Source organism: Sinocyclocheilus grahami, unplaced genomic scaffold (assembly GCF_001515645.1).
Source record: "Sinocyclocheilus grahami isolate Dianchi unplaced genomic scaffold, SAMN03320097.WGS_v1.1 scaffold574.1, whole genome shotgun sequence".
Lineage (NCBI taxonomy): Eukaryota > Metazoa > Chordata > Actinopteri > Cypriniformes > Cyprinidae > Sinocyclocheilus > Sinocyclocheilus grahami.
In genome coordinates, this window is record NW_015505753.1 from 781156 (window position 1) to 806564 (window position 25409).

Genomic DNA, 25409 nt, shown 5'->3' on the forward strand with positions numbered 1-25409 from the left:
GAGCTTGTAACACTCCAAAGAGAAAGGAAAAATGTATATCAAAATAAATTGTTAGCAGATATTCTACTAATATTCTAATAACTCATAGTTGACATTTAATTTATACAGTGAAGACTACGCAATGCTATTTTTTTTAAATTTCTGTAGCATTTCTTACCTGCATACTGCTCTTGAACATACTCTTAATAGACCTAAAGCACTGTTTATTTAATTTGTCTTTGGTCTATAGTATTTATTTGTGCTATTGCTAGTAATTTGTTTATTGTTCTTATTTTATTACTGACTGTATACTTATCTTTAATAATGTTTGAACTTTATATTTTGTTAAACTAGTAGTTTTTGCTGCGGTATCAAAATGTAAAATTGTTTTTTTATCACAAAATGTAAATTTGTTTGTTTGTCAGAGCAAGTAAACAGGGCAAATTAGTGTGAGACAGCAATCTCATAAAAGCACCAATAGGAGTGAAAAGTCCTGCGGCTCATCTACTGACAGTGTGCAAATAAAAAAAACACAGACACAGCCATTTAATTTCCATAAAGACAAACGCAATCTTCCAAGAGCTGCGTAAATTAGCAGAGGGTAGCAAACAAGCAGAGGGGATGAGAATCAGGTGTGTGTAATCTGCTAACAACCCAAGCACAAAATGGGTTAAGACATGCGTTTGGGTGTTTGTCTTTGGGCATTAAATACTGGTGCTAATATCAGTAAACTTACTACCGCAAAGCTTAGTAAATCACCTTGCATGATTTATTAACTACTTGTTTATTAGCATGCATATTACTAGCATATTGGCTGTTTATTAGTAGCCTACTTAGAAAACACATATGAATGCTTTATTCTGCACAACCATATTTTAGTTACCTTAAACCTACCCCATACCTAAACTTAACAACTGCCTTACTAACTATTAATAAGCAGCAAATTAGGAGTTTATTGAGGCAAAATCCGTAGTCAATGGTTTATTAATAGGGAGAATTGGTCGTCAAAATAAAGTGTGACCAAATATTCTTGTGGTGCAAATGCATATGCAGTAAGATCAGCTGCAAAAATAACTGTGTCTACTCCTTTTCATCACTAATTTTCCACTATGTGTCTTAAATAAATCATGACAGTAGTTTGGCTCAAGCTGTTAGTAAATCTGGCCCTATGCGTTGAGCCCTGAACATGAAATTTGTCTAGTCTAAAAATTATATTTATCCAGATAGTCCTGGGCTGCGTTTCCCAAAAACTTCGTAAGCCTAAGAAGTTCGTAAAAATGATCGTACGACTGATCTTAATATTACGGTCTGTTTCCCAAAAGCATCGTAACTTAAGTAGCACTTGAAAATCATTGTAGATCTACGAGTGCTCTGGAGTAATCGTAAAGCCCTAAGTGCATCGTAAGAAGACAGAGTTATGCGGTCACCTGCAGGACAATCGGCAGATTGCACCTTTAACTTTATTCAAGTGCAATGTGATTATAATATAACGTTTTGATTGTACTTTATTGTACACTTTATTTATCTTTTTTTTTTTAATGAATTTATAAATGAAATAATTAAAAAGGCCAGGAAAAATTGAAATACACATCTAAATTGATTGATTGAACCAAAAAAAAAAAATGAATATAATAAGTAATGTAGGAAATATGCTTTAAAGACTGGGAGGAAAAAATCTGTCAATGACTTACTGACGTGCACGAAAACCAGTGTATTGGACCCAGAAATAACATCTCTATATAGATGTTATATACTATAATATATATTTTTGTATAAAGTATATTGTATATAATTATGTAAAGTATAAGATTATACATATAAATATAATATAATATAATTATTGTTATTATATCCAAGTTGTCTGGAACTCAGCATTAGGTTAACATTTCAATAAACGAGCGTGTACTACAATTACGAGCCATTCTATAAGGTGATATTTCAGCACTTGACAAACTAAAAAGCACGGCTACATGCGATTGCGTTAAGTGCATTTTTGGGAAACGCACGTGAAACAATAACGAACGATTGTAAAATGACTCGTAGAAAACGCTCTTAAGCGCTAAGATCAATCGTTATCGAGAACCGCAGCCCTTGTCATTTTAATGCTTCTAAATTGTTAGTATAATTCGCATATGTTCCTATTTTTATATGTTTGCATGATCCTTGCAAGTTCACATTAGTCTTATTACTCAGATTTGATAATACTTTGATGCTGTTCTTCCACAGACGGCCAGTTAGCATTAAGCTATCATGGTAGGTCATGTGTTGGGGGTTGAGTGGGTTTAGAGATTGAGCGTGTGTGTGTGTGGAGGACTCAGGGTCACAGCAGGACACGGGCAGGCAGCAGGTATAAGGGAGCTTAAGTGCCAGATGTCTGGCCTGATGCCCGGCTGGTGTGGGGGTTTATGTGGGGGAGGAGACATGTATGTCAGCCTGTGGCCGCTCAGAGACTCTTGCTCCAGTGAACACATTCCTGTGAGCTGGCACCTCTTCCCTGCTGTGAGAATATCATCTCTGCTTATCTCTGACCTTACACACACAGACATGCTGAAGTCAAGCAGGGCCTTCACACTGATCCACTGATAATTACTCTATACATCTGGAGAATTCATCACGAGTCCTGTTCAGCAAGTTATTAAAAGTCATAAATTGTGATTATAGTGACGGAGCCATTTTCTATACTGTTGCATTTTATTTCCCCCTGAATTGCACTTGATGATGTTAGTCAAGGGTTCTTTCACCCCACACACACACACACACACACACACACACACACTCACAAAAACATTAGTTTCATTTGTTTTTTAGTTGCGTTTTCCATCTTCTCAGGATAGTTCTTTTACTCACATTCATGTTGTTCCAAACCCATAAAACATTTGTTCTTCTACAGAAAACCTAGGAGATTTCTGTTCATCTATTAAAAGTTTAGGCAATCAAAAGTTTCAAGCTCCAAAAAGGTCATAAAGGCATCGTTAAAAAAAGTAATCCATGTGACTCCAGTGATTCAATCCCAATTTTATGAAGCGATGTGATTGCTTATGCATGTGGAAACAAAATATCTTCATATGAATTGCTTTTATGTGGCCTTTATGACCTTCTTGGAGAAACTTTTGATTACCTGGACTTTCAGGAGATTGATAAAGCTCTCAGTTTTTATTAAAAATAACTTCATTCGTGTTTTGAAGATGAATGAAAATCTTATGGGTTTGGAACGAAATGAGGGGCGGTAAATGATGACAAAATTGTCAATTTTGAGAGAACCATCCTTTTAAAATTAAACAGACTGTTTTGAAAGAAGAAAGAAGAAGTTATGATTGGAAGAGCTATGATGCTATAGACTAGTACAGTTTGGTCATTTGGAAAAAATGAGTGTACTGTACACTAATGTGCTTAAATTGAATTAATAATTACGCCCCGTTCACACCAAGAACGATAACTATAAAGATAACGATATTAGCGTCCACACCAGCGGACGATATCATCTGATTATTACGAGCGCACGCTCATCTGCCGCTTAAATTCTTGAGCTCGTCATATCAGGATTGATTCTGATTGTTCATCAGCTGGGAAAAAAATCGCATTGAAAGGGATTCCAACGATATCGTTTCTCTGTGCCTTTATCATTATAGCTGTGGTGTGGACTGCTATTCTTTAATATAACTATATCGTTATCGTTATAGTTATCATTCTTGGTGTGAACGGGCCTTTACACTTTATTATTCAAATGTTTATTATCCATTAAAAATGTCCATAGATTTTGAAAAGGATGCAAGGAGAGCTTACACTTCTGTTAACTGGACAAGAGTACATGGTTATAGGCCAAAGTTTTGAGTTGGGCGCATTAGGTCACACTTTATTTTAAGGTCTAATTCTCGCTATTAACAAACCATTAACTATGACTTTTGTTTCAATAAACTCCTAATTTACTGCTTATTAATAGTTAGTAAGGTAGTTGTTAAGTTTAGATATTTGGTAGGATTAGGGATGTTGAATATGGTCATGCATTAATACATGCTTTATACTGTAAGTACTAATAAACAGACAATATGCATGCTAATAAGCTGCTAGTTAATAGTGAGAATTGGTCCCTAAAGTGTGTTTTTTTTTAAATATATTAAAAAACTAAACATATTTTAAACTGTAATAATATTTACAATATTGTTCGTTCTGTATTATCAATCAAATAAATGCACCTTTGGTGAGCATAAGATACTTCTTTTGAAATGTTTAAAAAGAATCTTACTGACATCTAACTTTGCAATGGTAATGTATCTTTTTCTTCCTTTTTTCAGCTAGATATTGCTCTTTAGTCAAAAACTTGGTTGCAATCCGTAGTGATTTTTGATGTCTGAGTTGTTCTTTAGATCGAGTTATGTTCATTAAATTGTTCACAAGTGATTTGTGAATTTTCTCAATCAAAATGATTTTGAAATTTGCAATCACAAATGACTGGAAAGGTCTTGGTAAAGTCATGGATAAAAAAAAAAAAGTATGGTAACTCTAAATCCAGTGCATTGGTGGTCCTAGCCAAACAGTGAAGGAACATGAAAGACACTGGACATGAAAAAAAGACAGCTGCAGTTCATTAGAGACAGAACTCTGGTCCCTTTTTAATGTATAGTTAATACATAATAGTTAATATATATAGTTTCATCTTGGTTTTATTTCGTAAATAAACTATTCTGATAAATGATTTATCGTTATTGATTAAACAGAAGCATGCCAGCTGTGCACAATCAACACCACTTATAATACAGGGTTTTCACTTAGAAGTAACAGTCCTTTCACATGCGGTTTATGGCATTTTGCTTGTGATGTGAACCTGCAATTTTGCATATGAGGCCTCGCACTGGTTCTGATCGCTCTCTGTAGGCCTGAACTTCTGGAGTCTGTTTGTCTTCATTGAGGGGTTTTATTACATAACCCCCACCCCCAAGCTTTGGCCACTGCTAAACATGTTGGTGGTCCCTATCAGCACTTCCCTCATGGATCCCATTTGTAATGGAGGGCTCGAGTTACTGTGAGTCCTGCCTGAGGTATGGCTCAGTCTTATCAACCTCTGTCTCTCTGGATTCTGGAAGCGGTATAAAAGTTAAAGAGCCGGCACTGCCCAAAGATGTGCGTTCTCGCTCCACACCGAGGATGGAAATGTTGTGGTTATTATTTAAAGCGATGACTGTAGGTGATATTTAGTGGCTGCCAGTTGGAATTCACATCCTGCCATACTTTTGTGTGGTTTTATTTTATCTATGACTCATTTTGTTCTCGCTGCCAGATATCAGATCAGGCCTTTGGCAGTATAGCTGTGACATGCTGGTCGAGGTAGTGTTGATGGGTCATCAAATGGGAGGATGAAGATGCATGGTATTATTGGCTCTGTGGGCATGAAAAGTTTTATGCATTGTTTCATCTCCTTATTCTGGAAACAGTGTCTATTTGTGCACTTTAATGTACATGACTGACCTGGAGCTTTCTGTGGATATTTCTCGCAGGTTAAGTATCTCAAATGCACAGAGGAGATAAATGCGACCGAGTGTTTGGATTGAGATTTATTGCTGTTAGTGTATGTGAGTTTGTTTATTCTGGGCTGAAGTCAGACGGAGGAATCTTGGCTAACCCTTCCTGTTTTGTGGATAAACAATGGGAAGAAACGAGCTCATCTGACTGCATTATCAGATTACCCAGCATGCCGTGGACTGGACATTTGGCGGTTATGTAACAGCACATCGGAATTTCTCAGGCTATTCGTGCGATTTGAGCGTCCATGGAAAACCACATGTAAAAATAGCCTTTAAAGTATTGTTATGTTTTAGGCATTCATGCTGCCATCCGTTAAGATCAGTTAGATATGTTTTACTGAAGTTTAGGATGACATAATATGGGTTACATTGCTAGTAATGTAGCAGCAATATGAAGAGGAAACATTATGATTATTTCATTAAATCTCTAAAAGTTTTATCAGCCATAGATTCTAATGCATTTTTCATCTAAACATTCGTAAGGAGCTGATGCCAAATACCAACTCTGGCCTTCAGAACTAAAAAAAAGCTCACTGGATTTTAAGATGAATGAATTATGATGCTACACTGTAAAAATTATTTTTGCAACTTGTGAATAAAACAAAGATTATTAGAGTACACTTTAGAACAATAATATTTCAGTTTTTCTACTTCAAAAATGTCATGTTTAATTCAATGTGTTACTTCGGTCACACTTTATTTTAAGGTCCAGTTCTTGCTATTAACAAACCATTAACTACGACTTTTGTCTCAATAAACTTCTAATTTGCTGATTAACAATAGTTAGTAAGGTAGTTGTTAAGTTTAGGTATTGGGTAGGATTAGAGATGTAGAATATGGTCATGCAGAATATGTGCTTCATATGAACTAATAAACAGCCAATATGCTAGTAATATGCATGCTAATAAGCAACTTCAAATAAAGTATTACCAATTTGATATTATATTAATATACCAACTGACAGGGTTCTCTGTATATACAGTATTAGTTAAGGTCAGTTAAAAAAATTACAATGTAATGATATTGATATTAAATCAATTCATGAAAGCTGCGTTAATACTCAGTGGCTGCTATAAAGTGTTTTAACCATGTTGCTACATTATGTAGGTGATTTTATGGCATTGCCAGATTAAAAATGTACGATTGTTTGCTTAGTAACGTAACAAAACTCCTCTCTACAACAAGCCACAATACTCAGTGGCTGCTATAAAGTGTTTTAAGCATGTTGCTACATTATGTAGGTGATTTTATGGCATTGCCAGATTGCCAGATTAAAAATGTACGATTGTTTGCTTAGTAACGTAACAAAACTCCTCTCTACAACAAGCCACATGATCTGAAGAACCATTCATGACAAACAGTGTGAGACTGTACACTAAAGTTTAATACTTAGGGGTTTGTTAAAAGCATTAACCCTAACTACACAGCAGATCAACTGATAGAACATAGTTTAGTAAATCAAATGCAGTTGCTTTGAATGATTAATTTCATAATCAGACTGTGTCATTACATGTACAAGATATTCTTCTTTTTTTCGGGGTAACTTTTGGCACGAATATAACTCCCAGAAGACTATGTTTAAAGACACATGAAAGGAGATTCAGCTGGAATTAACAACGGTGGATCTGATTCCATCTCAAAAGCCTCAGAAGAGCCAGAGGAAGCAAACGGATGAGCGTGGCGCTTCTTGTAGATGTTGTATCTAAGCAACAGCCACAGAAAAAACCTTGATTCTTGTTGACGTCTCTCTGTCAGCTACCAAGTGTAGGCGACGTGGAGAGTCAAATTAATAGCCACTATCACTATCAGACCTTGGGAATGAGTTTTCTGTACATTAGAGCTTCTTAAGAGATTTGAGCGATGTTTTCCTCACATTCAGAGTGAGCTCTGTTCAAGTTGCTTCCTAATGTTCCTGTGAGAAAGACTAAAGAGACACGTCTCCCCCTTTTGGTTATTAATAAAAATGCAGCTTGCCCGTTTTTGCAAGAGGCTGTTTTTTTTTTTGACAGGATCAAATGCTACTTCACCTTCTTTGTTGCTGTCTGAGAATCATTTAGCAGTAAACTTATGAAAACTTACTTAAAATATGAGTAATATAGATGAGATGGTGGCGCTTAATTCCTGTTCCTGTGTAGGGATGTAGAATGTGGTCATGAAGAATATGCACTTTATAAGTACTAATAAACAGCCAATATGTTAATAATAGGCATGCTAATAAGCAGCTAGTTAATAGTGAGATTTGGTCCCTATACTAAAGTGTTACTGTGTTTTCTTGTTTCTGTTTTTGTTTGAAGAGTGTTGAGTGTGGTTTGAAGTTTGTGTGTTTAAATATATTTGGTTTCTTTCTCTTTAATCAGTGGGTGAGGCCCGAAATCTGATTCCCATGGACCCCAATGGTCTGTCAGACCCGTATGTGAAGCTCAAACTCATCCCAGACCCCAAGAATGAGACCAAACAGAAGACCCGCACCATCCGCTCCTCGCTCAACCCCACCTGGAACGAGTCCTTCATCTTGTGAGTCTGTCAGTGGTAAATACACACTCTCACGGCATTGTAGATGTGTTTTCTCATGCATGTTTGTGTGCAGTAAGTTAAAGCCATCGGATAAGGAGCGCCGTCTGTCCGTGGAGGTGTGGGATTGGGACAGAACCACCCGTAATGACTTCATGGGCTCCATGTCCTTTGGTGTGTCTGAGCTGATTAAAGCTCCTCTATGTGGCTGGTGAGTCAAAAACACTGGCACCACAAACTGTTGTTTTTCTCACATACATTTCAATGTAAAATAGATGAAATGCATATAATACAGTGGCTGATATTACAGTATTAATCTATCATGTAAGTTATTCCTGTATTTTGAGATAAATTGGTGCTTTCACACTGCAGCTCTTATTCAGGCAATAAACCATAAAAGGACATGCTTGTGATTTTACCACAGGTTCTTAGGCACAGTGCAACATGGAGTAGAATAAAAAAAAATCATGGGAACTGCAATACACTAATGTTCAATAAATATTTAAAGATATTAATAAAAATCACAATTCTTCAATTCTTATATACAGGTGTGGTCATAAGTTTACATACACCTTAGTGAATATGTACAGTGTTGAGGAAAGTGTCACGGTTTTGTCACAGCAGTTTACTAGAGAGAGACCCAGATGCAGAATGATCAAGGGAGTGAGGTTTATTGACAAGACAAGGAACGAATGGGATGATGTGAGAGTCCAAGCAGAAGGAAAGGGCAGTCTGCTGGTCCTTGGTCAGACCTGAACAAAGTCTTGCTGGAGAACAAAGAAGATAGAGCAACACCAGTCAATGAGAACACTGGATATCAGGCAGCAGCTTGAGAAACCAGGGCTTGATGCTTTGAGCTGTAGTGATACCAGTCCAGTCAGATAGCCAGGTCTTGAGAACAGCAGCCAGAAGGGATTCAGGACACAGAACAGGAACAAACACAAGACAAGACCACAAGAGAGAACAAGCTGCAGCAAAATAACACACTGACTACACACTATTACTAGAATTAAAAGAAAAGAGAAACAAATACAAACTGCAGAGAGCAAATGAAATAAAAGAACCAAAAGGCAAATTCTAGAAAACTGGGCAAAGACAAAATCAAAAGAAAGAAAGAAACCAAACTAGAGGCTTGAGAAAACTAGAGCAAACAAAGACAGGTACTAGAATTAAAAGAAAAGAGAAACAAATACAAACTGCAGAGAGCAAATGAAACAAAAGAACCAAAAGGCAAATTCTAGAAAACCGATAACTAGGATAAAAACTGGGCAAAGACAAAATCAAAAGAAAGAAAGAAACCAAACTAGAGGCTTGAGAAAACTAGAGCAAACAAAGACAGGAACTAGACTAGAGCAAAATAACAAAAAGCAAAAGAAACCCTAATTAACTTCAAGAGAACTAAATGCAAAGCTAGACTGACTAGGAGTGTAAAATATAACGCTACTAATATGACCAGTAGACTGATAAGGAATTATCTTACACGCAGTGAACTAACACAACGAGCCAGCAAAGACATGAGGGAAGAGGCACACTATAAAAGAGCAGAACACATGAGGAACAGGTGGACACAATCAAGTTAACCAGGACTAGACTATGACTAAACAAGGGGGCGTGGTAGAGGGAAACAAGGGGGCATGACGAGTGGAGCACATGGCCAACATAAATAAAGACAAAGCCATGTGCTCAGACACAAGACAAACAAGGAAACGTCAAACAAAGACAGAACAGACATGACCGTCAGGGCAGGACCCTGACAGAAGGTTTCTTTTAAAAGTGATACATTGCAATATTGTGTTACTCCCTAAAAAGTAACTGATTGTGTTAGTTACATTTATGGAAAGTATTGTGTTAAATTACGTTTGCGTTACTTTTTCTCATCTTGGTTGGGCTTGTTTGTTTTAATAAATAAAAAGTTTTACTTTTGGCTAATGTAAAAGTCCTTTCACACCAGAAATGAATAAGCCTCCGACTGAAGGAGATGTCAATTTAAAGACATTTTTGCTTATTAGTATGGTTGAATTGGATCAGATAGATTAATAAAATTGGATTAAATACATAAAGGATAATTGTGTTATTTCATAGATTTAATTATTGCAGGTTTGTGCCATATTCTGAGTTTGCATTTTACCATTTTTATTCATTTTGAGGAATACTGAATCTGTTTTTGTGCAAGTGAGATGAGTAAATGCATGTTCACATTTAGTCTAGAACTACAGTAACATCATGTTTATGTGTTCCCTAATCTAAATTGTTACCAAGATCTTTAAACAAAATTACAAAAATGTTGGTCACGCTTTATTTTAAGGTCCATTTTCACTCTTAACTAACTATGAGCTACGACTTTTGCTTCAATAAACTCTTAATTTGCTGCTTATTAATAGTTAGTAAGGTAGTTGTTAAGTTTAGGTATTGGGTCGGATTAAGGGATCCATAATATGGTGATGCAAAATAAGACATTAATATGTGCTTTATAAGTACTAATAAACAGCTAATATGCTAGTAATATGCATGCTAATAAGCGACTGCTTAATAGTGAGAATTGGTCCTTAAACTGTGTTACCAAAACAATTTTACACCCCCCTCTTAATGCATCACATTGACTTCTTGAGCATCATGTGGTTTAACGGCTTCGGACAAACAAGAGCACATTAAGAATTAACTGTACAGTATGTACTTTTGAACAAGGTCATTTTTTATAACTTTTTCATTGCATTCAAGGTCATTGCAAGATCATTTTTTAACTTTTGAACAAGGTCATTTTTATAAATGCGTCTATTATTTTGTCTTGTAGATATCTGATATGTGCAAACGCTTATTCTGGGCTGTACCAAAAAAATTGCATTTTTATAATTTCTCTTATTTATTTATTTGTAATTATTAACATTTAAAAAGGTGTGTGTAAATTTAAGACTACAGGTGTAGTTTATAAGTTAAACTGTGGGCCGTTTATGAAAACAAAAAGAAGAAGAAAAAACAATCAGTGAACTAATGATTAGTGCATTAATACGCAGCAGGTGCAGACTATTTTACAATGACTTAATAAATTATTATAATGTAATATGTAAGTGAAGTAAAGTGTCAAAACATTAAGAAGTAGTAGTACACTAGATTTAGTTCTATGAAATCTGGCATAGAAGAGGTTCTGTACTTTTTGAATTGGAAAACATTAGTCCTGATCTGATTTGCTCCCAACATCACCTTAATATCACTGGTGCCGATCGTTAAAAAAGTCAGTGTAGCTTATAAATTACAGAGTGATCTATGGACAAAAGAGTGTGATTTATTTTAATGTCTCTGGTGCTGGTGTAATGAGGGCTCCTCTGAGAGACCATCCACATCAAATGAGTGTATATGAGAGAAAGTTCACAGGAACCCAGAGCTGCTACCTCAGCTTTATGATGTATGACAACAGGAAGTACGGTTTCTTACTAAAGCCATAAAATAACAGATAACAGTGTACCGTCATTCATTCAGAGGCTGCAGGCAAGCATTTTAATGCACATTGCTGTGGTTTATGCCTTTTTACAGCCATGCTGTATATGCAGGCGTGTACTTTTTGTAAACAAAGCTACTATTACTGTACCATGCTTTTTTAGACTGTATCATGATACTATAAATTTCAATTGTGTCTGATATTCTCTTGTTTGACAGGTATAAGATGTTAAACCAGGAGGAGGGTGAGTACTATAACGTGCCCATCCCAGAGGAGAGCGACATTAACCTGGAGCTGCGGCAGAAGTTTGAGGTGAGAGTGTGTGTTTATCTCTTCAGACACACTCATTCATGCCAGAGGAGCGTTGAAGAGTCCCGCACGGCTGTTCATTATCAAGTCAAGTGATTAAATTGCACGTTAACGTGTAGTGAATGTTCAAATAACAGCATAGGACGCACTAATACGGCTTAGACTACTGTAGATCGTGACTCTCAAAGACCAAAAAGCCACTGTCAGGGTCACCATAGCAACTGTTTCCATGGTGAGATCTCGTGGTTGCTGTGTTGGTGGGATGCTGAGGGACACGACGGGTGCTGAGATCCCTTTGTCAAGTGTTTGCTTATTATGCAACGAATGTTTGGCTTAATAATGCCGGAAATGTTTGCTATTGTGTGTCTCTCTTTTTGGAAACTCCTCAAACTGTTTTGCTGATGTCAACTGATGTCAACGTATTGTTGACAAATTAATGTGACGCTTAGTTTGGGCACAACTCGTGGTTGTCAGTGGATCATGTTGATAGTTAATATGATAAACTTGATCTGTGGTTAATCTGCATGGACACTTGAGGAGAACTGAGCAAAAAATATCCCAGAAGAATTTACCCTAGAATTGTTTCTTTGATTATTTAGTTATATAATGCAGTGAAATTCATGTGCTTTTAAATGTGGCTTAAAGGGGTCATATGATGCGATTTCAAGTTTTCCTTTCTCTTTGGAGTGTTACAAGCTGTTCGTGAATAGATAAGATCCCAAAAGTTGCAAAGACTAAAGTCTCAAACCCAAAGAGATATAAAAGTTAAGACTCGTCCACGCCCTCCTAAAACGCCTCATTTACAACACTGTTCCAGAACAGTTCAACCCAAATATTCAGATGTGTGCAACGCATTTTACGGCAGATGAGGACTGTTTCCTGAGAGAGTAGCCTACAATGCCAGTGTTCCGGTGAATTCAGTTCCCCTGTTTCCCCTTCGGTGTGCATGCTGACCCTATACAGTCTATGATGCTGACAAATAATGCTGACTCACAGCCTGTAAGTACGTTTTCATATTTAAAGAATTTGCCACTGATGATTCAAACGCGAGTTTTGAGCAGTGTAGAGTAGCGCTTGTTGTTTGTTGTTTCTCCGAACACAAACTGTGTTCTTATACTTAACCAATACTTAACCTGAAAAACTTAGTTTCATAGCTCTCTTTATTCTATTGCATTTATTTTTTGCTGTTGTTTGCAATTTTTTTGTTCTTATTTTATTACTGACTTTTTACTTGTTTTTTTATATGAAAATAAAACTTTGCGTTGAAGAAAAGTCGATTTTTGTTTGTATATGCTGTCAATTGTAGTTCTTAGAAAGAAAATCGGAATCGGCAAAAATCGGTATCGGCAGATCTCACTAACAAAAAAATCGGAAATCGGAATCGGCCAAGAAAATTGCAATCGGTGCATCTCTGTAAAAAAGACAGTATAAGTCATTATAATCCATAATTATGTCCCCACTGGATGCAACAAATGCCTCATTTATAATGGGTTTTCATGTTTTTGTCTCATCGCGCCGGGACACAGGATCACAGTATGGTAAGGAGCGTAACATTTCCATCACACACTTGAGGTATTCGGCCAATCACAACGCACTGGATAGCTGGCCAATCAGAGCACACCTCGATTTTCAGACCGATGAGCTTTGTAAAAATTGAAGCGTTTCAGAAAGGCGGGGCATAGAAGAGAAACAATAATGTACAGTATGTGGAAAATAATGTGTTTTTTGAACCGCATAAACACATTTCATTACACAAAATACACAAAATAATGTTATTTTTTGCAACATCATATGACCCCTTTAAGTGTCCAAATACGTTTTGGGCCACTGCATATAAAAATAAATAACAATACAAATATAGAAAAAAAAATAACTACAGTTCTCTGCAGTAATCGACCAATAGAATAAAGCATTGCATCTTAAAAAGAATTTAAACAAAAGTTTGGAGGGCAAAATCCATTATTACATTTGATTGTCTTTTGGTAGTAGTACAGATTTTGAACTACCTTCGCAAAATCTTTATTTGTGGCAAACTAGTTTGTAATGAGGGTTTACACTTTATATTTGAAACGCTAAACTAAAAAAAGTCAAAATTGTGAATCTGTTTGGACAAAACAGGCACTAGGTATTGCACCATTAGGCACCAGATTGTTTTTCAACATTTTTATTGACAATGTTTGTTTCAAACACTCTCCTAGCAACTATGGGCAGAAATAATGGCAAATATTACTAGACAGTCTGGTAAAATGCTTTCTGTATGCCACCTTCTGCAGTTTTGCTAATGCTCGTGTCAGTTGTCTGTCAGTGAGTGATTTGTCAGTGACTGTGTTGGTTTGACTGATCCTCTCTCCTTGTTCTGTGATGCTTGTTTCCTGCCTCTTCGAGACTGAAGAGAAAAGAAAAGACCTGCTGTGTCTCCACAGTTCCTGTGTATCCCTGTATGCAGATAGCAGACTAACATCCCAGTTTTTCCCCTCTTGTAGGCCTGTCAGTTCAATATCCACCTGCTGAAGGTAGCCTCCTCTCTCTGCCCTGCTCGCCTCTCGTCTGTCTCTATCTGTTCATCTTAGAGTATTGAAATCCCTCCCTCTGATTATTTGTGTGGCTCAGGCTGCTACAAAGAAATCAGATTTACTAACAAAGATGCAATCCAATTTCTCTCAGGTTTCTATTCACTTACACAATTTACACACACTTTCTTACTCTCTTTCTTTATTGCTCCAGTGAACATCCACTGACATCTGACCTCTGATCAGTGAAAGAGGTGACAAACATGGTGCCATCTGAGCATGAAATATGATTGTTTTATTAATATTATTATTTCAAAACTATGAATGAATAGTTATGATCAGCAATATACAGTGGGTACGGAAAGTATTCAGACCCCCTTAAATTTTTCACTCTTTATTATATTGCAGCCATTTGCTAAAATCATTTAAGTTATTTTTTTTTCCTCATTAATGTACACACAGCACCCCATATTGACAGAAAAACACAGAATTGTTGACATTTTTGCAAATTTATTAAAACCATAAAAACTGCAGTTGTTAGTAAATAGCACAGCAGAGCACAGAAGCTAAAGGACAGGCAATGATCTTTTGGCTGTTTGTGATCTGCTTCGGCCTTCTATAGATCATAGAAGGTTTCCTCACACTCTGACCCTGAGCATGCTTCATGTGCATCCTGAACGAATGACAATCTTTTTGTCTAGCACCACAGGATAATGCTGTTCCTGTCACTCACTGAAAAAGGGTTTTGACACTGTTCTTCACTGCACTGTTTACAGTCTCAAGTGCACTAGTGTTTGGGTTTGCATGTAGATGTAAAGCTCACTTACATGAGATCTCCAATAGGGGGCAGCACTTGATAACTCTTCTAGATGTGTCTGATGTTTACTATTTCTCAAAGAGCAACATGCTAATGAAATGACCATTTTCAACCCTTAAATGTGTGCATGTGAGAATAGATACATAACAATGTATTATGTGCTAGATATAGTCAGGAAGTATATTATATATACATATATTTTACAAAATAGTGTTTCATTTTTGTCTAAAATGTATGTATCGTGTACATACATGTTATTGCACTGTAATTACAATTAATATAACATGTAATTACATCTGTAATTACACTATTTCACATACTATTTAAAATGTGCATCTTAATTTGTACCCCAATGTAGATCCTGTTATATTAATGTAAAGCATTAAAACGATGTTGTGTCGGTGACTGTATGGTAATTCTTCATCTTTGAAAAGTACTTACACAGGATGTTTATACACTGTGTTTATTTAGAGTCCTACCTATAAGATTAACCCTAACCTTAAACTTTTTTATACTGTAGTTTTACAGAATGGCATGCATGTACACAAGAAATATAGTTAACATTTTAGTATAGGGTCCAATTCTTACATTTAACTAGTTGCTTATTAGCATGCATATTACTAGCATATTGTCTGTTTATTAGTACTTATAAAGCACTATAAATGTCTTATTCTGCATGACCATATTGTAGATCCCTTAATCTGACCTCAGCTTAACTACTGCCTTACTAACTATTAATTAGCAGCAAATTAGGAATTTATTGAGACAAAACTCATACTTAGCTAATAGTGAGAATTGGCGTGACCATGATGTCAAGTCAAGTCAAGTCAAGTTTATTTGTACAGCGCTTTTCACGATACAAATCATTGCAAAGCAACTTTACAGCAAATTAAGTTTCTACAATATTTAGTGGTAGCTTAGGTTTTCAGAGCAATGCAACGAAGAACCATTTTGTGTTTCCCAAAACACTATTCGGTGAACAGTTCTTAAAAGAACCATTTAAAGAGCGTTTTAATCTGAAGAACATTTTTTCTACTAAATAAGTAGTTTTGTGCAGTGGAAATACTCCATGCATGTTACAGCTTCTTTATGGAACCATATCATTGTCATAATGAGACCCTAAACTTGCATCTTACTTCAAATGACAAATCACATAACAGATTCTAGTATGCTATTGCCAAAAAAATTTATGTAATCTATGAAAAATAAACCTTACCTTACATTTTAGCCTTTGATCTTTGCACAATGTTCTTGATACACTGGTTCAATTTGGTTTCCAGCAAATGAGACATTAGTGTTTTTTTATTATTATTATTATTATTTAATCTTCTAAGCCCTGCTGTATAAGATTGGATCTGCTGTTTAAGAAGTCTCTAAGAAAGCTCTTCATGTTTAATAATTGAGCATAGTAAATCTAAAACCAACCACATGATGGCTCCCTTCATACAGTAGGTTTAACAGATGCTTTTATTCAGAGTGGTTTACAAATGAGGAATACAACACAAAAGATTGATGCTAAAGGGGCAGTAACATGAGAATGGCTTAGAAAATACCAGCTAGAAGCAAATTGTTTGGGAGTGTTATAACAGCTTGTTGAGAAGAGCTTCTATCTTGGTACCAGAACCAGTGACTGTTTTCTGCAAGTATCTTTACCTTGAATGTGATGTGAGCAGCCGCTGGCATGTTCATTCGGGATATCCACACCAGCACAGTAAACTTAGAGTAAGAGAAACTGAGAAATCCTAATAAAAAAAAAAAAGCCATGCATCACAGCACTGATTCAATTAATAATGCAGCTGCAAATCAGTCATATAGTTGTGTAATATCTCAGTATTTTTCCATTATGGTTTCTGTACAGTCAGAGAACACACAGTGATGGTGATTGGGCCCTTCTGTTAAATGGAGGTCTTTTCCGTTACAAAAATGTGATATTTCATTAGGATTTTAAACATTCTATGACATATAATGTCTTAGTTCTAAAATGTTGCATTGTGCCAGTTCACATTAAATGTATTAAATATTAAAACACCATCAGAATTGCAAGATTGACAGCATGATTTTATAGATTATGGAAGAATAGGGGGTTTATTAGAAGGGAAAAATATTGCTATTTTTGCAAATGTCACAAAATCATAGTAACAAGGCTAATATTTTTAAAACCTTTTTTTTTACATTTTTTTAATTATAAAACATTATTATTATTATTTATCAAAATGGGTATATTTGTAAAAAAAAAATTGCTTTGAAAATATAAGAATACTGGAAACACTTTACCTAAACTTTCCAATTGCCTTATTAACTATTAATAAACAGAAAATGAGGAGTTTTTAAGGGGGTTATGTTAATAGCAAGAATCTGACCTTAAAATAAAGTGCATGTCAACCATGAGTTTGGGTTTATTTAGCACGCTGCAACCTACAGGGGTGTTCACACTGATAGCGATTTGGAGTGATCGGTCTCATACATTTTTATTGAGTTGGGCGTTAAGGTGACATGAACAACAGCAACCGTAGGCAATGAAACAAAATGGAGCAGAGTTTAACTGTAGGGCACCTTCACACTAGAGAAAGAAAACACTCAGGTCAATCTGAAATCAAGCATGTAAATACAGTCAATTGCATTTTGTGAAATAACCTTCTGTTTTGAAAAAATAAGTTTGGTCACACTTTAGTTTGGGGACCAATTCTCACTATTAACTATTAACTTCCTTTTACCTCAGTAAACTCCTAATTGGCTGCAAGGTAGTTGTTAAGTTTAGGTATGGGGTAGGATTAAGGAATCTAAAATATGGTCGTGTAGAATAAGGCATTAATATGTGCTTCAGGAGTACTAATAATAAACAGCCAATATGCTTGTAATATGCATGCTGAGAATTAGTCCCTAAACTAAAGTGCTACCATAAGTTACAACAAAAATGTGTTTAATATGTTTTTTTTTTCCCTTTACATCCCTGTGCCGCACCATCAAAACTAAAATCAGTGGATTCACTGTGTAAAGCCTAGTGAACAGGCTGTATGGTGCGATATGGTGAAACTGGGTGACTCACACGCCGCCTGATCCAGTTGGACACAGTAGTCGAGTAGCAATGCCACTGCAACTGACAGTGACTGGGTGACCATCAGCGACTGAATCACAGTTAGTGTGAATGGACTTTAAATCAACCCAGACATTAAAGCCAAGCACATTCTAGGTCACCATGATATACTTTATAGTATACAGAACAGACTTTGAAAAAGGTATGCATGGGAGCTAATTGGAAGGATGAGCCTGGAGGTTGTGTTCTTGTTCAGTTGGCCTGAAGATCTTTCTCCAGCAGCTGTGGACGGCTCTCAAGCCCAGCACACATTTTTCTGCATGTCCTGTCATTTTCACACAGGCCTGACCATGTTACAGCACGTTACTAATAAGTGCCATATTGTGTAGTTGAGCACGCAACAGAGTTTTAATTGCCAGACATGCGTTTGAGTCCTGTGGAAGCTCATGTGTGTATTTGGGCATGTATTGGTTATTGATCACTCTCCATCACTCTTGTAGAAAGCCAGGCTCGGTCCTGGGAAGAAAGTCATCACTCCCTCTGATCACCGACGCTTCAGTTTACCATCCGGAAACATGAACAGAGTTCAACTCAATGACTTCCATTTTCTGGCTCTTCTGGGTAAAGGCAGTTTTGGGAAGGTCAGTGCTCCTGTCATGTCTCAAACAAATGCTTACATGTCTTTTGAAGATACATCTCACAAAAAGCAAACTACTAGATCTTCCTCAGAACAAATACAGAGTTCTGGCATGAAACTCTAGATGGCGCAGTCCGATAGGTCTAACTCAGTCTGACCTGATGACATCATTATCACATGGCACAGCTGATTGGTTCTCTCCTGTATCAATAGCCAATGAGCTCACTGCTCAACATTCAAATATATGACTAGTGCTTGACGTAGCAGTTGCAGCTTGCTTCAGAAACTCTCCACCTTCCCCAGCTCCACCTGTATACAGTAGATCTGCTACAAGGTGATTCATGTATGTTATATGGGGGTTATTTAATGTATATTATATTTGCAGCAGCAATATTTCTTACATGCTCACAGCAGCATGTTGTTGATGTATTGGCAGTAGCAAGTCTCGGTACTTGCTGTGCCGCAGCAGCGTAGCAGATCTATTCCACCAAGACCAAATACATTAACATTGTCATGTACATTACCATGCCAATCCCTCCTAGAGTTGTCATGACAGAACTTTGTTTCTCAGTCGAGTGAATAAACCACCTTTGACTCTCTAAAACCGTGTAAAGCCAAAAAGACTGAAGGTTGTCATTTTTGGCCTAATACCATAGGTTCTATGGATAAAGGTGCAGTCACATTAGTGAAATTTCATAAAATTTTCGCTGGCAAAAAAAGGGTCCATTGTCTCATCAATAGCTTTGTATGAAGCACAGCTTACACAGAAGTCAAGCAGCTTTCTGTTGAATTTGAGTACTTAAAAATAAGAGAAATCTGCATGGAGAACTTTTTCTCCCTCACTCGAAACGTACGATTGCACTGATTCCTATTGGAGTGACTCAAATTACACCAAGCAACAGTAAATGTGACCGCACCTTAAGAAAGCATATGCTAAATGACTTACTAACCCACACCATGAGTTTCCACTCAGTGTGTGTTTGTTTTCAACATAGGTAATGTTGGCAGAGAGGAAGTCCACTGAGGAGCTGTACGCCATTAAAATCCTGAAGAAGGACGTGGTGATACAGGATGATGATGTGGAGTGCACAATGGTGGAGAAGAGAGTGCTGGCCCAGAGAGATAAGCCACCTTTCCTCACCCAGCTGCATTCCTGCTTCCAGACTGTGGTGAGAAATGCATCTCTTTATATCTGTTGTCTTTTTGTCATTTGGGGGTGTTTCGGTTGCCAGTAGCTGTCACAATATCAGTAGACACAGAGAAGTATTTGTCTCGCCCACATTCCAAATTGTATGACGTTTGGTTAAATCCTAATCTTTCAGTATATTTCATCAGTATATATACATTATCAGTATATTTGCCCGGTAGCTCATACGTATATGGCGTTGCACTTGTGAGGTGAAGCGCTCCGGTACAAATCTGTTATATTGACTATAGTTCCGTGATCATTTTATCCTGCTTTTAATATTGTTTTTGTCCTCTTTGGAGTTTGACATTCACTTTCATTGTGGAAAAGAGCTGCATGAAGAAGAAATTCTCATTCTCTTTCATAGAAAAATGTACACAAACAACTGATGTACGTAGTAGTTCAGGGTTTTGTAAGTGTGAGACAGGGGAAGCTCCTCCAGGAGTCACAGCAGGCCGCTCTCAGTAATGGGCATCCTGCTGATGAATAATGCAACAGATCCCAGCATGCCCTCACTAAATATTCATGAGCAGCACGCAGACGACAAACCAGCCATCATGTCCGTTCTCATTTCACTCTAAACACCTTAACTCCCTCTGGGATGGTCACGATGCCTCTTCAACATAACTGGTGACTAACTGGTTGATTCAGTACTGCATACAGGGACTTGCTTGTTTATTTTCTGCAGCTGTACTATTTATCTCGTGTCTTTTGTTAGGATCGTCTGTACTTTGTAATGGAGTACATTAACGGTGGAGACCTGATGTATCACATCCAGCAAGTGGGCAAGTTTAAGGAGCCACAAGCCGTGTAAGACATGATTCACTTCTTACTGTCAATCAAAAACACACGAGTACAGACTAATGATGAACACATTAGTCAAGCAAAACACATCATGTGTACTAGATGTGACTGAACATGCTGGTTTGTCTACACAGTGTGTTTGTGGGACTATGTTCGCACTGGAACACCAGCTTAATGCATGCTATACTGTGAAAAGTGGTAACCTTTTCACATTTCTTTCCAACACCAACACATTCCAACTTAAAATGATGCCAAATGTGCTGTAATCCTTAATGAAGATTTGTCTTAGATTCTTTAAATCAGAATACATTTAAAAGCATTACAAATACTACCATGTTTATTAAACAGTTTTAAATTGTAAATGTTTTTGAATTACTGCACACTAATGAGAATTTGTGCAAGAATGTATACAAAAACACATACAGTATAAAAATGGCACAGACGAAAAGCTGTAAACATTTGCTCCATCAACACCCAGTCTTCACTCATGAATAAAACTGCAAACAAGGATACATATGAGGGCCTGTGTTCATGAAAAGCTGCTCCTGAAATAGAGTTGTTCATGTTGTTATTCTAATACAGTATATGCATGTGTGAGCAGCAAATGTCTGAGCTCCACACCATTTTTTCACCTTGTCAACAGAGGCTAGAAAATTTCTGCTGGAACAATCAATGCAAGTTTATTTCTTTTGCTTCTTGTAAGGGCTGGGATGCCAGTCTGAGAAATACAAAACAAATGTGTCCTTTCTTTACATGTTAATGAATGTGTGATGTTGACTAATCTGCACTGTGTTGTGTTGACAGATTCTATGCAGCAGAGATTGCTGTCGGACTCTTCTTTCTTCATAGGAAGGGAATTATTTACAGGTGAGTGGATTACAGTATATTTAGTCTTACAGTACATAGTTATTGCTCTACACAGAATTGAGGAGCACAGTATCACACAATGTCAGTGTGTCACCATCAGTGGAAAGCACACATTAATTGGAGCAGATGTGACTCTCCACATGATCAAATTAGATTAGCTGAGAACGGAGCCAGTAACAGCTGAGATGGCGTCAAGACAGACCTATTAAAATTCCATTTTCGTTATTACTGTTACAGCAGTACAGAGAAAGACCCTTAGTTTATTTGCCACATAATTGCAGTAAATTCAGGACAAGCATGCACTGTACTGTTTAGCTTTTACTGAGTATCTTAAGACACCGTGAAATCACAGTTGGGAGTTTTGTGACTTTTAGTCCATGTCTGTCAATGCGCTCCTAAAAGTTGATATATACAGGTGCATCTCAATAAATTAGAATGTCATGGAAAAGTTAATTTATTTCAGTAATTCAACTCAAATATTAACTGGGAAGATGGACTGAAAATATTAATGACTTGCAATCATAGCAAATGCTCTCTTCAATAATGCCTGCAACAAGCAATATAATGAACCATAATGCTGTAATGAAATGGAAGTCTATATCAAGCCATTTGGAGGGTTAAAAGCAATATGTTTTTTATATATTAGCTTATATTTAGTTTTGTTTTGTGCTGATTTACTGGTTATGTATTACAGCAATTCCTGCATGTAAATAGCCACTTGACACTTTCTGACATCCGTGTGAATATTGAACAAAAGTTAGTGGGTTTACCAAATTCATCATGATAGGAGATATTCAGAAGTAGTAGATATACATAAAAACACCATGTTTTAATAAACTTCTTCTGTCAAACAGAATGTCACAGATGTTGTTCATGAAACTTTTGTTTCTTTAAACATAGAACATAGAACATACCTTCAATTGCATCATTTGTTATGAAAGCTACAAATAATTTGCAGAAATAATTCTGTGATTAAACTGAGCCTTATGATGCAAAGTGTACCCTCCTTATTTGCAACAGCTAACATCCATTCTAGAGAAATGCTTCCTGAATATGATGAAAATTATAGACATCAAGAGGTGTGAAAAACACATTTGTGTGAACATAGAAAAATAATTAGTCTGGTTTTAGCAGGCCTGAAATGCCTGTGTGAATATACTTTGTCCAATTTTGTCTAAAATTGCCCAATCAATTGTTCTCTTGAATAAAAGTAGCAACTAGTGATATAAAATAATGAACCATAATGCTTTAATGAACTGTAATTCACTAAAATAGTCTATTTCTAAGACTTTCGGAGTGTTTAAAAGCAAATGTTTTCTCAAGTTTGATTTTATTTTGTTAAAGCTTTTACATAAATTCTTTAGCAAAATAGAGCTTAAACTGTTTTAAACTGTCAGCTTCCAGCTGTTATGTGAAAAAGCTAACATATCAATACTCTAGAGCAGTGGTTCTCAAACCTCTCCATGAAGTACCCCCAGCACTGCACGTTTTGTATGTCTCCCTATATCTGACACGCCCACTTCAGGTCTTGCAGGCTCCAGTAATGAGCTGACGAGCTGAATCAGGTGTGATAGATGAGGGAGACATACAAAATGTGCAGGGCTGGGGGTACTCCAGGACAGGTTTGAGAACCACTGCTCTAGAGGAATGCTACCTGAACGAGATGAAAATGATAGACATCAGATGTGTACAGAACACTGTCATTGCATACACATATTTCTTCTTGTAAACAACGTTATTGACCCATAACACCCATGAAATGCAGTATAATCTTCCTGTCCAGAGAATGAGTCACTCTCTGAGGAGAAGGGGGCTGTAAGAAAGACTGTTTATGTGCAGCGCTTTCTGCATTCAGCTCCTCACTCGCCGTTCCCATCCCTGCAGGGCTGCAGCATTCAGCTCGCATTAATCATGCTCTTTGATGATGAAGACTGAGGTCGCCCTGACCTAGCTTATACTGCCCACTCGCACGCGGCCATATGCACCCACAGCTAAAGACCACACTATTAACTGTGAACTGTCTGCCGGGTGAAACGAGGGAAGGCAGATACACAGCCTCTGCCATGAACATTAGTTATCTGCGGTGAATTTCATACACCTGATTTGTGCATTTTGTCCTCAGAGATCTGAAGTTGGATAACGTGATGTTGGACTCTGAGGGCCACATCAAGATTGCAGACTTCGGCATGTGTAAGGAACACATGTATGAGGGCATGACGACACGCACCTTCTGTGGAACGCCGGATTACATCGCCCCGGAGGTGAGGGACGACCGAGACTGCATAAAAAAAAACATTTATTCACTCATAATGCCACCCCAAACCTGTATGACTTTATTTCTTCTGTGGAAAAGGAGATTTATAAGGTATAAGGAAAGTAGTGAGGAGGGAGGTTGTCAAACTCCAGGTTAAGAGAGAGTGATAACCAATTTTAACTGAAATCGAATGACCCGGACTGCCTCTGTCATATTCACTGCATGTAGGACACGACCTCAGGCCTTAAAGTCCTCACTCTTGCTGACCTCTCAACAGAGCCAGCACCAGCGCAGCACTAATGAGGGGGCGGCTGAGGTGACAAAAGGGGGCGATGACGTAGCACAAAGTAAAAAAATAAAATAAAAATTGTAGCCCATTCGCGTATTTGTCGGACCGTAAACAAACCTGCCCGCTAACGTTACTATTAGAATACTGGGTTCACACAGATAGTGTTTTAGTCGCGAGGCAGGCCAGTGGAAGTTTTTTTTCTTTTTTAAAGTGCAAGGTCTAGAGACGTGTTTTTAGAAGCTGCATTTCTTTGAACTTGAGCGCCGTGTTTTAGAATGATGTATTATGCGCGACAAGCTGCTATAAAGACCTGAGACGAGCGCAGCATTCAAACACAAATTCAAAGACGTCTGTAGCGAATTTCGTTTGAAATACAATGGACAAGAACCGCAGTGGAATGAAAAATGCATTCTGAGTGAATGACCCTACAAAGATGTACTTTGCAAATACAGGTTGCAGAGTCGGCTAGCTATTGAGTAAAACGAAATCGCATAGGCAACAAATTCGAAAATCTGACTTCCAGGAAATAATATGTAGTCGCGAGGCAGGCCAGTGGAAGTTTTTTTTCTTTTTTAAAGCGCAAGGTCTAGAGACGTGTTTTTAGAAGCTGCATTTCTTTGAACTTGAGTGCCGTGTTTTAGAATGATGTATTATGCGCGACAAGCTGCTATAAAGACCTGAGACGAGCACAGCATTCAAACACAAATTCAAAGACGTCTGTAGCGAATTTCATTTGAAATACAATGGACAAGAACCGCAGTGGAATGAAAAATGCATTCTGAGTGAATGACCCTACAAAGATGTACTTTGCAAATACAGGTTGCAGAGTCGGCTAGCTATTGAGTAAAACGAAATCGCATAGGCAACAAATTCGAAAATCTGACTTCCAGGAAATAATATGTCTTAGGCAGCAGTTTTACCACAAATACAGATAAGTGATACCACCCCAACCACCAGAAATACGTAATTGTGTCTGCTTTACAATGAAACTGACAACATAACACATTCATTGCGACCCATTTAACAGATGCATCATTTTAAGTTAGAAACTTGAACAGCAACAAACAATAACAATACAGCAAAATAATCAACTAACTACGACCATCTAGCCCTCTATTAAACATTAAAGAATTATTTCATCATATCTTTAGCTTACTCAGTAGTGCTGCATTCTTAGTTGAACCACTTGCGCGGAAAGTTTGTGTCAGATGTAACAATTAAAATACGACCCCCCCCCCCCCCCCAGGTTTTTAACCCTTT

At 37.1% G+C, this 25409-nt stretch overlaps 1 protein-coding gene across 2 annotated transcripts in view; it reads left to right on the forward strand.

Annotated features, from left to right (window-relative positions):
* The window catches only part of prkcab (protein kinase C, alpha, b), a 205940-nt gene that overhangs the window by 164018 nt on the left and 16513 nt on the right, over nt 1-25409 (forward strand). Inside the window, exons 6-14 of one of the 2 annotated variants that reach the window (XM_016239745.1) lie at nt 7856-8012; nt 8086-8220; nt 11661-11754; nt 14235-14264; nt 18613-18753; nt 19745-19918; nt 20654-20745; nt 21544-21606; nt 23729-23867. In XM_016239745.1, coding sequence (XP_016095231.1) covers nt 7856-8012; nt 8086-8220; nt 11661-11754; nt 14235-14264; nt 18613-18753; nt 19745-19918; nt 20654-20745; nt 21544-21606; nt 23729-23867 — 1025 coding nt within the window. The remainder of the gene's footprint in view (nt 1-7855; nt 8013-8085; nt 8221-11660; nt 11755-14234; nt 14265-18612; nt 18754-19744; nt 19919-20653; nt 20746-21543; nt 21607-23728; nt 23868-25409) is intronic. The other variant, XM_016239746.1, reaches the window with a different exon arrangement.